Below are 13,245 nucleotides of genomic sequence, written 5' to 3'. Positions count from 1 at the left end.
ATGCATTGACCCAGCCTTCAGTCTTTTCAAGCCAACAAGTTCTGACGTTTTGGCGGACTGAGCATTTTGATAATGGTGGTACAAACGGTACTCCGAGTATTGTTTTCGAAGTGGATGATTCTACTCATGTGGTAACTCCTGGTACAATTCGCAAAGCCCTACATGTACCAGAAGGATGTACTTTTTCAACCCCGGAGGAATCAACTCTTCAAGAGTTAATGGCCAGTTTGGGGTATGAGCAGAGTTTGGCAAAGCTTGGGTAGTTGAAACAGGCTCATATCAGAAAGGAATGGAGCTTCTTCTTCGACTGCATCACTAAAGCTTTTGGGAATAAGTGTTCCAACTTTGATGCCATCCCTATAATGAGTCAGCACATCGGGTATGCTATCATTAACCAAATTTATTTTGATTTTGCAACTGTTGTGATAGGTTTTATTGGGGATAGGATGACAGAAGATAGGAATGTTGTCTACTTTGCTAGATTTTGTCAGCTTATATATAATTTCTGTTGTGCTGATGAACCCCAACCTACCACTGACTTAACTCCACCTTTCAAAATTGTAAAACGAGCCTTTAATGATTTGGTAAATGCTGACCTTAAGAAAAAGGTGGTTAGACCTTTACAGATTCCTCAGTCTGTAAAACAAATCTTGGTAAATGCTGATCCTGACACCTATAGATCTGTTTATCCTAATGTACAACCAACCACCACATCCCAAACACCACAGCAACCATCAGAACATACCACTCATACTACTCAACCTACCCTCAGAACATATCTCAAATCATATCTCTCAACTTCACAGATAGCTCAACCTTCATCCTCAGCACCTACTGTGAAGCCTTCATCTTCCAAGCCTAAGAGGACAAAGACTGTTCCTCAAACACCTCAGAAGAGAAGGAGGATTGTTTTAAGAGATGAGTCTGATAGTGAGGAACAGGTTTCTACTTCAGAACCTGTTATTAAAGAAGCTGAGAAAGTTCCTTCTCAGAAGGATTCTGGAATTGGGGGATCTAAGCTTCTCAAAAGGCTTAGAAGAATGACTGTTGCTGAAACTCCCAAGGAATCCCTATCTTCAAAGAGATACAAGAAACAGAGGGCTAAAAGGCCAGTTTCAGATGATGAGGAAGCAGCAGCTAAGGAAGGAGATCAGGAATCTCTGATCTCACAAGCACCAGAATCTGCTAAAGCCACTGCTTTTCCATTAACTCCAACTTAGGAAGCTGCTACTGAAATGGCAAATACACCTTCTGTGTCTCCTGTTCAAAAGTCTGTATCTCCTATTGATCCAGGCACAAGTCCTGAAATTGATATTCAGAACCTGGTTGTGCCTGAGGTACTTTACTTAGAAGCTCCAACAACAATTCATCCATCAACAACACCTGTTACTGATGCTACTCAAACTTCAGAATTTTCTACTACACCTTCTCTGCATCTAGATGCTAATGATCAGAATGTAGGTGAGCATCAGGATATGGCTGTTGATCAGAACTTAGAACCAGATCAGCACTTAGAGGATGATGCTGAAGCCTCAATTGCTTCTCATACTGTTGTTTTATCAGAAGAAGCTGATTCTGTAAGTTCTGATGCTGCAAATGCTGGAGATACCGGTGATGCTGCTCCAAATGCAGATACTGATGAAGCAGGTCCTTCAGGACATGCCCCTCAACAAACTGTTCTTAAATTTGAACTAGTTAAGAAGTTTGTTACCAGAGAAGCACCAGTGCCTTAATGTGAAACTCCTGCAGGACATGAGTGGACTAAGGAATGGAACTCAGTTACTTGTGTTCCATCTGCAAAGAGTCTTGCTGAGCACTTAACAAAAGCTGATGAGATGTTAATAAATGATGATTTCAAAACACAGCTTCGAGTCACTGCATTGAGTACTAAACATCTGCAAAATCTCCATTCAACTACTCATGCAGAGATACAAAAAATTCAGGAAGAATTAATCAAGCAAGACCAAGTTCAGAAAATTGACAAGAAAAAATTCTTCCAACCTACCTTTGGCAGAGTTGCTTATATTGAGAAGACTCAAGAGAAACAACAATCTCAGATTGATAATATTTTGAAAAATCAAGCTTCTCAGCAATCTCAACTTAATGAAATCCAAACCTCAGTGGAATTGCTTGTCTCTCTTCTCTTACCTGCTGATACCAAAAAGGGGGAGAAAGTAATTAAGTCCAAATGCAAAACTGATAAGACACTGAAGGGGAAGGATGATGAAAAAGATGACCAAGGAAACTCTGGAATGGGTGGAGGTCATAGTCAAGGTAGAGGTTTATCATCAAGAAAAGCTGAAATCACAAGTCACAGGACAAGTTCTGATGCTGGAAAAAGAATTACTTCTGCTACTGGTAAAAGGATAAGTTCTGATGAACTTTTAGATCTTGATGAAGAAATGTCAAGACAGTTATTTCTTCAGGAAAATCCAGGAATGGACTTGGAGAGTCTAATGGAAGAAGAAGCCAGACTTAAATCAGAAAAAGTCAAATCTAAATCTGAAGCTTCTGGTAAAAAAAAACTTCCAAAACTCAAAGGCATTGTGATAAAAGAAAGGACAAATCCTGAAGCAACCATGGCTAAATCACAATTACAGATAGATCTAAGGTCCAAGGGCAAAGAGAAAGTTGGTGAACCTATCAAGGTTTATGTGCCTCCTGTGAATGAAGAAATTACAAATAAAGATGATGATCTTGCTCTGACTTCAAGAAAAGTTTCTAAGACAACCTCTGACATGGCTCAAGTTGTTCAGAGTCAAGAGATAGTTAGTTCTGATATTTTGAAGAAGCAAGTAACCTCTGACATAGCTCAAGTTAACTTGATATCAGAAGATAAATCAAAGGAAACCTCTGACATTGCTCATGTTAAACCTTCAAAGATTCTCCTACCAGGATTCACCAAAGCCAAACAGACTCAACCTTTGAAGACTGCTGCAAGTGGTTTTGAAGCAAGAGTAATTACTGGAAAGGAAGCAAGAGATAAAACTGGATTGGGAAGTGCTGATGAAAGAAGAATACAGAACACTACCAATTATCCAACTTCCTTAAGTGAACCAGGTATTGGAGCAACTCCTGAGAGATTGAATCAACTGGAATCTGTACAAATGGTTTACCATACCTACTTGAAAGAACACATCTTGTTGTATTTCATGACAGATGGTAGGGTTTATCATATAAGGGAAAATGCCATTCCACTGAAGTATTTTGAAGAACTGGAGCATGTATTATTTTTACTTCAACTGAATGACTCAATAACAGAAAGTGCTGCAAACTACTTGAAGAATCAGATTCAGAGACAGAAAAGGCTTTATTCTGTTAAGTCTGACAGCACATATCTTCCAAAGTACAGAGATCACAAGGGTGATATAGTTGAGATGAAGCCCAACACTGCCAAGATTATAACTACCTTTCTGGGTTACAGGGCTGTGGAATTCAATCTTGAGTCTGATAAGGCATATTTAATCAGACTGGATTAGGATATAAGAAAAGCTAGAATTAATGATTTCAGGGCTGCAATCTTTCAAATTGGTGAAGATTCTGCAGAACTTAAAGATGCTAAAAGGAGGATGATTGATGAACTCAGATATGCTGAGAGATGTTTGTTGAAGAACTATCTCAGAATAACTCCTGACATCAGAGAGATCAGAAGATGAAGCCAAGTCAAGATCTACAACTACTTAAATTCTGATATGAATACAGACTAAAGTTGTTATCAGAAGTTAAAGATTGGTAAAGCTTTAAGGACCGTAAGTTGTAGTTATCTAGTCAAATTCTCATGCATTTGTACTTAATGTTTTTGACATCATCAAATATCTGTTAAACTTGTATATTATGCTAATTTACAAGTTGGGGGAGATTGTTAGATATATCTGATAATGTCATGTCTAATATGGTTTATGTTTAGTTTTAAGATCTTACTTAAACAGGATAAATCAGTACTTACTGGAAATCAGGACTTAAGGATATCAGTACTTATATTATCAGGAGATAATTATCAGAAGATGGATATCAGAACTTAAGTACTGAAGGACGTTCAGATAAGGAAAGCAGCTGATTTACAGGAAGAGAAGATCGAGACAAACATAAGAAGAGATATGCATGAAGAAGGAATTCTATGAAGAATAGAATACTTGGAAGAAAAGATATCTGATTGATATATTTTAGGAAGCAGAATTATATTCCATATCAATTAGCGATTATCTTGTAACTGTGTAGTATATAAACACAGACATAGGGTTTACACAAAAAGTGTTATATTCGAGAAGATTATTCATTGTAACCCTAGCAGCTCTCGTGATATTTTGTTCATCACTGAGAGAGAACAGTTCCATACTGTAACAGAGTTTATTGATTCAATAAAGTTTTTTTTCTGTTACTTGAGTTATTAAAGTTCGATTTGATTGTACTATACACTATATTCACCCCCTCTACAGTGTGTGTGACCTAACATACATCTTGCTTTTTGGTACTTCTCCGATTACATGGAAATCAAAAAAACAGACAACTGTTTCTAAGTCTTCTGTTGAGGCAGAATACTATGCTATGGCTTCCGCTGAAGTAACTTGGGTTGTGCGTTTGCTTCAAGAGTTGGGTGTTTCTGGACTGAAACCAGTTCAATTGCATTGTGATAACCAATCGGCATTACATATAGCTCGAAATCCAGTTTTTCATGAGCGAACTAAGCATATCGAACTCGATTGTCACTTCACTCGTGATAAGGTTCTTGAAGGTTTACTCCAGCTTACCTATCTTCCTACTCGCTCTCAATTGACAGATGTGTTTACTAAGGTTGCTCCTTCCCCACAATTTCATTCTCTGTTATCCAAGTTAGGAATGGTTTCTCCCCCTAACTTGAGGGGGGATGTTGAATATAGCCACTCTGCTGTTACTTCAGACTTAATAGCTCAACCTGACAGCTCAGCAAAAGTTTGTTACGATTCTGTTATAATCTAGTTGCAGTATAAAAACAATCCTAATTCTCTCATTCTGTAACTTCAAGAATAAGATTTTCATTTCAGTAGCTAATAGCTTTTGTTACGAAGAAAAGTACTTTACAGTAAATGTAGAGCATCTAGTTTTAGCTTCTTCTTCATTCCTGCAATTTCATATGATCAATTCTGCAAGTTTTATCAACCTTCTTCGTTGTTCTTGTACTGTTACTATGATTTATTTTTACTTATAGTATTTCAACCACCTTATTTGTTATACTGGTTCTGTCACCGTAGATATAGATGAAAAAGTCCCTATATAACCAAAATTGTTAGAGTAGCAAGGAAATTTTTTGAAATCGAAAGGTCCGAAAAGAAACCGAAATTGAAAGGTCCGAGTAGACGAGAAGGAACAACCGCTCATACCTTGTTGGATGGGCTAGAGTTAAACCTCTTTAAAGTAATATGGTTGGGACCAAGAAAAAATATTAATTCAGCGAGTTTATTACTAAATATACATTGTGTCCATTAATTAATTAACATATCCGATACCCGTTGTTATAGTGATATCTTCCTTGCTAGCTTTACGAGATGTCGGATTGTGATCTGTGAGTATCGGAAATCAACTTAAACTTGTTTGTATTATGAAGCTATGAAATAATTGAATATTTTCAGAATCCCTGGGGTGATAAATTGAGTACTTTAGTGAAATTTGAAACAAAGAACATATAAAGGTACATAATTTCGAGAATACAACTATAAATTTTTTTTATTAAAAGATTGAAAATCTGGGTGCTCTTGCTCATTTTCTGCAAACAAGTCCGTTACCACCGGATGATCTGCTAGTGCAGTCCATTGTGCCATAATCCATGACTAATGAGTCCTCTTTGCGCGAAACTTCAGTAGGGGAGAACACACATGACTCACATTTTGTATCCAAAAGAGATGTTGTTCTGTACTTGTTTTCGCCTCCTACAACAGGCATTGCAACACCTGGTTTAGCTGGATTCTGAAAATCGGGCTGGTAAGTCCGGCCTAGAACACCTTCGACCTTTGAGGAGAGTCCCAGAAACCTGAATTGTACCTCCAAATGTGCAAAACAGTCGTCGGATGGTATGCTATAGTTGTGGATCCTGTCGTCCTGTTTAGTAATAGGCACCACATTGACAGAAATTTCAGCAAGTTCTGGAAGAGTAACTATAACGCTATTTTTGGTTGAAAGTCTCTCTACTTTGATTTCATTATTCGCAGATTTCCATATGGATGGATAGCCTTCTGGTATGGCTAGTTCATCGCCATTGTAGGAGAAGTTGAGATGATCAACTTCATCGTCCCATTTTGCTGCTTTTGTGGCCTCAAGAGAGAACTTGTGGTTGTCAAAGAGGATTCCTAGGGCTTGAATCCATGTGAAGTCCCTTGTTCTGCCATCTGGCCTTAGACCGATGAATCGAGCATTGATATGGAGATTGAGATCAGAAACTAAACTAAAATGTTCATTGCTCCTGCCATGAAAGTAGAAAACAATCCCATCTGCCCCAATGAAACGTGGATCTAAACAAGCTGCTCCACGGCCACTGCAATTTGGTTTCCGATCTGCATTTTTAGTAATCAATTAGCACACGTAAACCAGACTGAATCAAGTGAAATTAAAGATTTCTTGCATTCAGTACAAAAATGGAAACACAGTAGCAAAAATTATCTTACTTTTGCACTCAGGGCTGCACACGGGTGAATTACAGTTGAGATAGCAAACTTTAGCTTTTGGATCAGTTGGCGACGTTAAGGGGCACTGGCTTGGGCAATTTAATTGCCTGAGAAAGCATTTGCTGCCTCGGTTATAGCATGTAACAGATTCTCCGCTGACCTGCACAACTAAAACAATTACTAGCAAGATCACCGACACAATTCCACCCGTCTTCATTGCTCAAGTTTCTCCTTCAAGCAAGATGAATATGACTCAAGGTATACTCAACATTGCCTCTTTATAAAGTTGTACATGTTCCATTTTTTATTCCAATGTAAAGTCAGCTTTCAAAGGAGAACATGGTTTAATGGGATGTAGCCTAATTAATATTTACATGCCTTGAATACTTCAAAGGGATTTATAAAATCAGGGTCAAAGCTTGTACCTCTGGTTTAAAAAATTGCAGCAATGTATTAGTTTCCACCAAAAGAGGATCACACGCTACATTGTCCGTGATTTATTAAGCATCTGCAGTTCTATGAAGCTCTCGAGAATTAGGGAGCATGTGATTACACCTAAAGACCATCAAATTATATAGAAAGAGAAAACTTATGAGTTCTCGCAATACTCAATCGATCATCAATTTTAGAGATGAAACTATAAAGACTAAGCCAAGCCAAACAGACCATCTCTCACTCGAAAGTAGAGTCAGGGAGGGTTAGAATACGCGAATCTTATGCATACTAATTCAAGTAGGGAGGCTGTTTCCGTGTCTGTATTATTTTAAACGAAGGACATTATTCTCGGAAAGATCATGTGAAACAAAGCAGGTTCAGCCAAGCTATTCAAAATTAATTTGAATTCCGTTTTTAACTCCACAAATGATCTCGATTCTTTCCTATATTCTCTCCAACTATATACAGGTCATGCTACAATCTCCTCATCAACTGCATCACTCAATACATTGTCAGTTAAATAAATGAATGTGAAGTTCTTAGATTGCAGGTGGAGATTAGTTATTAATTCCCCCTTGATCATTTCTTTATTACAGGGAAAAAGCTAGATGCATATTTGATTACTGTATGAATATAGAGTTAAAAAGTCCAAGCAAATGTTGGTGTTCAAACTCTTGGCATTGCTACTTTGCTACTTACAGGCTTGTAAAATAAAACGTGCAATGGACTAATAAGTTGCCGAAACCATGCCTACAAATTTCAGAAATCCGATGATTTATCAACAATTTTTATAAATTGGCCAATTTCTATAATAGAGACCGAGAATAAAAAAGTCAAGAAAAAAATCAACATAAAAAGTTGGTTATTATTTTGGTAAAAATAATAATAACAGCAATACTTTTATTTATTATTAACTCGCATTCGCAATTATTTATATAAAAAAAAATCAATAATAATCTTAAAAAAGAGACTAGAGAGAGAGAGAGAGGGAGGGAGAGAGAGAGAGATGGGAGTATTATCCTACTGCAGCGCTACCTCTGCTTACTCTCCTGCACTCGGCGCCGCAACTCCAAAACGACGTCGTAGAAGCTCCTCTACTATAACTTATCTCCACCAAAACAACAACTACAATAGCAGCATTTTTGCCCCCGAGGTTTCTTTCTAGTCTTATAATATTATATTTTATTATTATCAACACTAGAATTCTTTTTATAATAATAATTATAACTATAATTATAATATGGTTATTAAATTAGCGAGTTGAATGTATTGTAGGTTGAGAAAGCAGTTGATTCACTCTACTCAGAGTTTAGAGGCGTGGATAATTTGGTTGCTAATAATACAGCTCGTGTGCTTAAAGCTTTTCAAAATGCTCGTGTCAGCTCTCATGTATGCCCTCTCTCTCCTTTTTAATCACAAATTTGATGCTATTGCAATTTTGTTGTGTTTTCAGTTTTTAGTAAAAGGTAGTACAGCTTATTCGAAAATCGTAACCCGAAACAAATTATTTGGAATAAGCTACATTTATCGGAATTATGATGTGTGTAGTTTTAGTTTTCGGGTTTAGGAATTAGGACTATTTGGCTTTATTGCCGGAATTGACAATTTAGGGAAAAGTGTAAGTGTGAAAATTACGGAGGGATGTGGGATTGTGAAAACGGATAGATGGTGTACTATCGGGAATTAATGGATCAAATGTAGTCTTCACTTGTATTGACGTCTAGTTCGGCTTTTTATGTATTTTTTTTATTATAATTGTGTTATGTGGATGCGTTGGCAAAAATGTGGTGAAGGGGGACTAACATGTATTATATTTTGGAGTTGGTACTGAAATTGTTGAATTGTTATCTGTATCAGCATTTTGGTGGTTGCACAGGCTATGGCCATGAAGAAGCTGGGGGGCGTGAAGCCCTTGATCAATGTTTTGCGGAGATATTTGGCGCTGAATCTGCACTTGTCCGATCGCAGGTCTGTTTAGCTTTTTATTTGCTGCTTAGTCATGGCAATATGAGATGCAGTGAGCCTTTTGATAAATTTTATTTCTTCTCAATTAGTTCTTTTCAGGTACTCATGCCATCACATGTGCTCTGTTTGCTTTGCTACGGCCAGGTGATGAGGTGAGATGTCTATTTATTTTTTTCCTTCAATATCTAAACTTGGTTTGTTTCAATTGCCTTTTTAGGTTTAGATAAATGTGATTTTCAGCTTGTAGTTTTGTGGAACATGGTTTGGACTGACTTGGTTATTAGCTTTTGGCAGTTGCTGGTGCTCCTTATGATACTTTAGAAGAAGTTATTGGAGTCCGTGACTCTAATGAACTGGGCTCCCTCAGAGATTTCGGAGTAGAATACAGGGAAGTTCCCGTAAGTTTTTTGTCATCATTTTATAAATATGTTTTTGTATCTTGTAAATTATAATGCTCAATTATCTTCATATCATTTTCAGCTTGCAGAAGATGGTGGTCTTGATTGGAATGCTCTCAATGTTGCTTTAAAACCCCAGACAAAATGTGCCCTCATACAGAGGTCATGTGGATATTCTTGGCGGCGTAGTTTAAGTGTAAATGAGATTGGTAGGGCGATTAAGATGATAAAGGTAACTTGTATGGATTATGCTTTGCTAATCCTATAAACTATTTCATTTCTGTTGAAAAATGGATCATCATAAAAGTTCCTGTGCAAAGGTTGATGGTCTCAGAAACAAATTTCTATTTTTATTTGCTGCATGGTGATACTATAAATCCATTAGCACTTGAAATCATAGCAGTCATTAGTTTTTAACTGGATCCTGTATATCGTGTCCCTATTTTAAATATGGAAACATTGATGCCGGTGGGATTTTTTAAGTCCAGTTTAATGTCAAAATCACTACCTCTGTTGGGGTGACATTTTGTTTTGTGTATCATTATATGTGTTCCAAAAGCATATTTTCCCTATAATTAATTAAAATTTTCAGATTGAATATAATATATTTGGGTTAAAATATGTGAATCCGATTTAACCAGTTGAACCATTAAACCACATCAATGCTCTTGCCCCAGGTCCAGTTTCTGAAAATACGGTCAAGATCAATCCACATGTTTTCTTCAGCTCAACAATCTTACAGTGTTTCCCTAATGTGTGATATATACTATACATGTTTATACAGATGCAAAACCCTAACTGCCTTGTTATGGTGGACAACTGCTATGGTGAATTTGTGGAACTTATTGAACCCCCAATGGTGGTACGTAATAATTTCTTTAATATATCAATATATTTTCATGGCTTAGTAGATTAGTAGAGGTTTACTGTCATCTGAGGTTAATGTTATCGGGACGCCAAACAGGGTGCAGATCTCATTGCAGGCAGTTTGATTAAAAATCCCGGTGGAACCATTGCACCATGTGGTGGTTATGTAGCTGGACAAGAAAAATTTGTAAAAGCAGCAGCAGCACGTCTCTCTGCTCCAGGACTTGGGATTGACTGTGGCTCAACACCTGGAGATATTATGCGAGCATTCTTTCAGGGTTTATATCTCTCGCCTCAAATGGTTGGGGAAGCAATTAAGGTATTAGAGTATGCATTTTGTCAAGCTATGTTGACTTTGTTTCGTCTTAATATGTGATGGTGGTTTGCATCATCTATACAAGGGAAGCTTGCTGATTGCTGAAGTTATGGCGATGAAAGGTTATAAAGTTCAGCCACTTCCCAGAGTAACCCGCCATGATACAGTACAGGTTTATTTTCTAAAATTTTACTCCTGTAAGGCCATAACTAATGCAGACCTTATTTCACACTGTCGGTGAGGGTAAACATGGGTTATTGAACACTTTCAAAAGACTCTCTCCCTTTACCTATTGAGGTTCGACTTCCATCTGATAAGCATCTTAACTTGTACACATGAAGATGATATGGTCATCATGGCGATCTCCACTTTTAACCCTCTTTTTAGAAGATGGAACATATGTCAGTGTAGGAAGTTTGATGTTATCGTGCTGCTTTCAGGCAGTGCAGCTAGGAAGGCGTGAGGTCCTACTTGCTTTTTGTGAGGCTGTACAGAGAAGTTCTCCCGTAGGTTCCTTCACAAAACCAGTTGCAGGAGCAACACCTGGCTATGCATCAGAGGTTCATACAAATCTTAATTGTGTTTTGAGTATTGCACCTTTAAATTTCAATCGACGAATTTAGATTAGCGTTTCCATATGTCTACCTGACTCTGTTTGACCTTGTCTGTTGGTTCTTCCCTTGGTGTGTCTGTATGTGTGTGTAATGCACTTGTTTGTTATATCTATGAATCAGGTGATCTTTGCTGATGGCACATTTATAGATGGGAGTACCAGTGAGCTGTCATGTGATGGACCACTAAGAGAGCCCTACTCTGTCTTCTGTCAGGTATGAGCTTAAGTTATGTCTTCTTCATCTGATCATAGCTAACACTTCTACCTATCTATTTATAATCAATAAAATATGTAATAATGGAACAACAAATGTAGGAAATTTAAGGGGAACATTTATGTTAAAACTCCAATCACACTAAGTTCATATTAAGTTTAAATTCATAGATATATATTGACCCTTTGTTCCAGCTTCCAGCTTCCAGCATTCGCTAAGTAATTATACAACAACAAATGTAGGAACTTTAAGGGGAACATTTATGTTAAAACTCCAATCACACTAAGTTCAGATTAAGTTTAAAATTCATATATATATATATATATATATATATATTTTGACCCTTTGTTCCAGCTTCCGGCATTCGCTAAGTAATAATGGAACAAATGTAGGAACTTTAAGGGGAACATTTATGTTCCCATCACACTAAGTTCATATTAAGTTTAAAATTCATATATATTTTGACCCTTTGTTCCAGCTTCCAGCATTCACTAAAATTTTGCATGCAGGGAGGTACACACTGGACCCAATGGGGACTAGTTCTAGGGGAAGTTTTGAAGTCAATATGACAAGAGATTTGAAGTCTTAGTCTGGTGCAACTCTGGTAGAAAGTTTTGTTCGAGTAAGTCTCTTGGTGATGTATAATGGAGCAATTCCTGGAAGTCTGTAACTATTGAAAAATGGGGTACAAGAGGAGGCAGAAACTTATGGCAGTGAAAACTAAAGTATAAAGGAACACGAGTGAGCATGTTACGTCAACATTAATTTATGATTATGGGAAGGATTAGACAAAGCAAAAGTAGAACATTGCAGTTATGAAGATATATTTTGATCAGAAGTTTCCAAGATTAAAATCATTGAACTGCAGTGGAGTAAGCTTTTCATCTGAAGTTCATTAGAGGATATGAATTTAAGTACTGTTAATCTTATATTGTCATACTGTGTATAGAGGTGGCTGAATAGTCTTTTATTTTCACGGATCGTTTGTTAATCTGCAGTTTTGTAATATTATATAAATATAAGAGTCGGAAATAGGGAATACAGAGTATGTACGTTATGTTATACTCCATCAGTCCCTTCCAATTGTTTACATTTCTAAGAAAATGTCCGGCATGCATTTTAAAGTGCATAAAAAGTATAGTTATGTAGCTTATTTTTACAATTTTTTTCTGAATAAAAGTTGAATGTTTTAATTTTTATTCAGAAAAATAAAATTGTAAAAAAAAATTACAGAACTATACTTTATATGCACGTTAAAATGCGTGTCGGACACTCCCTAAAAAATGTAAACAATTGAAAGGAATGGAGGGAGTACTATATAAAGCCACCAACTCTCTTTTATTATATGAATGTGGTACTCAAGTTTTTTTTTACAACTTAATTAACCACAACCAATTTCAAGCTAGCCATTTCGACTTTATTTATTTATGGATTCCACTAAAAAAATGTCTTAGATCCAAACATGAAAGTTTGAGTCCTCTTGGCAAGGAACAACTTTCAACTATTAGTTTCCGAAAATTACATCAAGATCATAATTTAATTATGCCTCAAAGTTCCATTTTCTAACAATCCCCCACAAATCCATACAGAAATACATATCTGATTTTATCATGACTTGTTTTTTGAGAGTCGGTACCCTTACGGATTTGAACACTCCTAAGTCCTCTACTTCAATGGCTACCAGATATAGATGAAATATTTCACCTTGAATCTTTATCCGTGTAGTGTAACCACACTCCATAGACGACGACAAGTCAATGGCTATAGTCAAATCTACAGCTTTGAAATGTTATGGTCGTGTC

The 13,245-nt window shown here is 36.8% G+C and overlaps 2 protein-coding genes across 2 annotated transcripts; one reads left to right on the top strand and one right to left on the bottom strand.

Moving 5' to 3' along the window:
* Positions 1-5,553: 5,553 nt before the first annotated feature.
* LOC141710566 (uncharacterized) lies at positions 5,554-6,914 on the bottom strand. The gene is made up of 2 exons (XM_074513131.1): positions 6,636-6,914; positions 5,554-6,524 (listed from the first exon to the last, which is right to left on the bottom strand). Exons 1-2 carry the CDS (start codon positions 6,850-6,852, stop codon positions 5,734-5,736), a joined length of 1,008 nt encoding a protein of 335 aa, XP_074369232.1. The 5' UTR covers positions 6,853-6,914; the 3' UTR covers positions 5,554-5,733.
* Positions 6,915-8,040: 1,126 nt separating this feature from the next.
* Positions 8,041-12,434, top strand: LOC141711600 (uncharacterized). The gene is made up of 12 exons (XM_074514173.1): positions 8,041-8,223; positions 8,346-8,459; positions 8,928-9,038; positions 9,125-9,187; positions 9,320-9,433; positions 9,516-9,665; positions 10,218-10,295; positions 10,398-10,619; positions 10,702-10,788; positions 11,057-11,176; positions 11,351-11,443; positions 11,953-12,434. Exons 1-12 carry the CDS (start codon positions 8,077-8,079, stop codon positions 12,010-12,012), a joined length of 1,359 nt encoding a protein of 452 aa, XP_074370274.1. The 5' UTR covers positions 8,041-8,076; the 3' UTR covers positions 12,013-12,434.
* Positions 12,435-13,245: the final 811 nt, after the last annotated feature.

Source organism: Apium graveolens, chromosome 3, assembly GCF_009905375.1.
Source record: "Apium graveolens cultivar Ventura chromosome 3, ASM990537v1, whole genome shotgun sequence".
NCBI lineage: Eukaryota > Viridiplantae > Streptophyta > Magnoliopsida > Apiales > Apiaceae > Apium > Apium graveolens.
The sequence above is the reverse complement of the archived record's forward strand: the minus strand, read 5'-3'. Positions and strand labels throughout refer to the sequence as shown.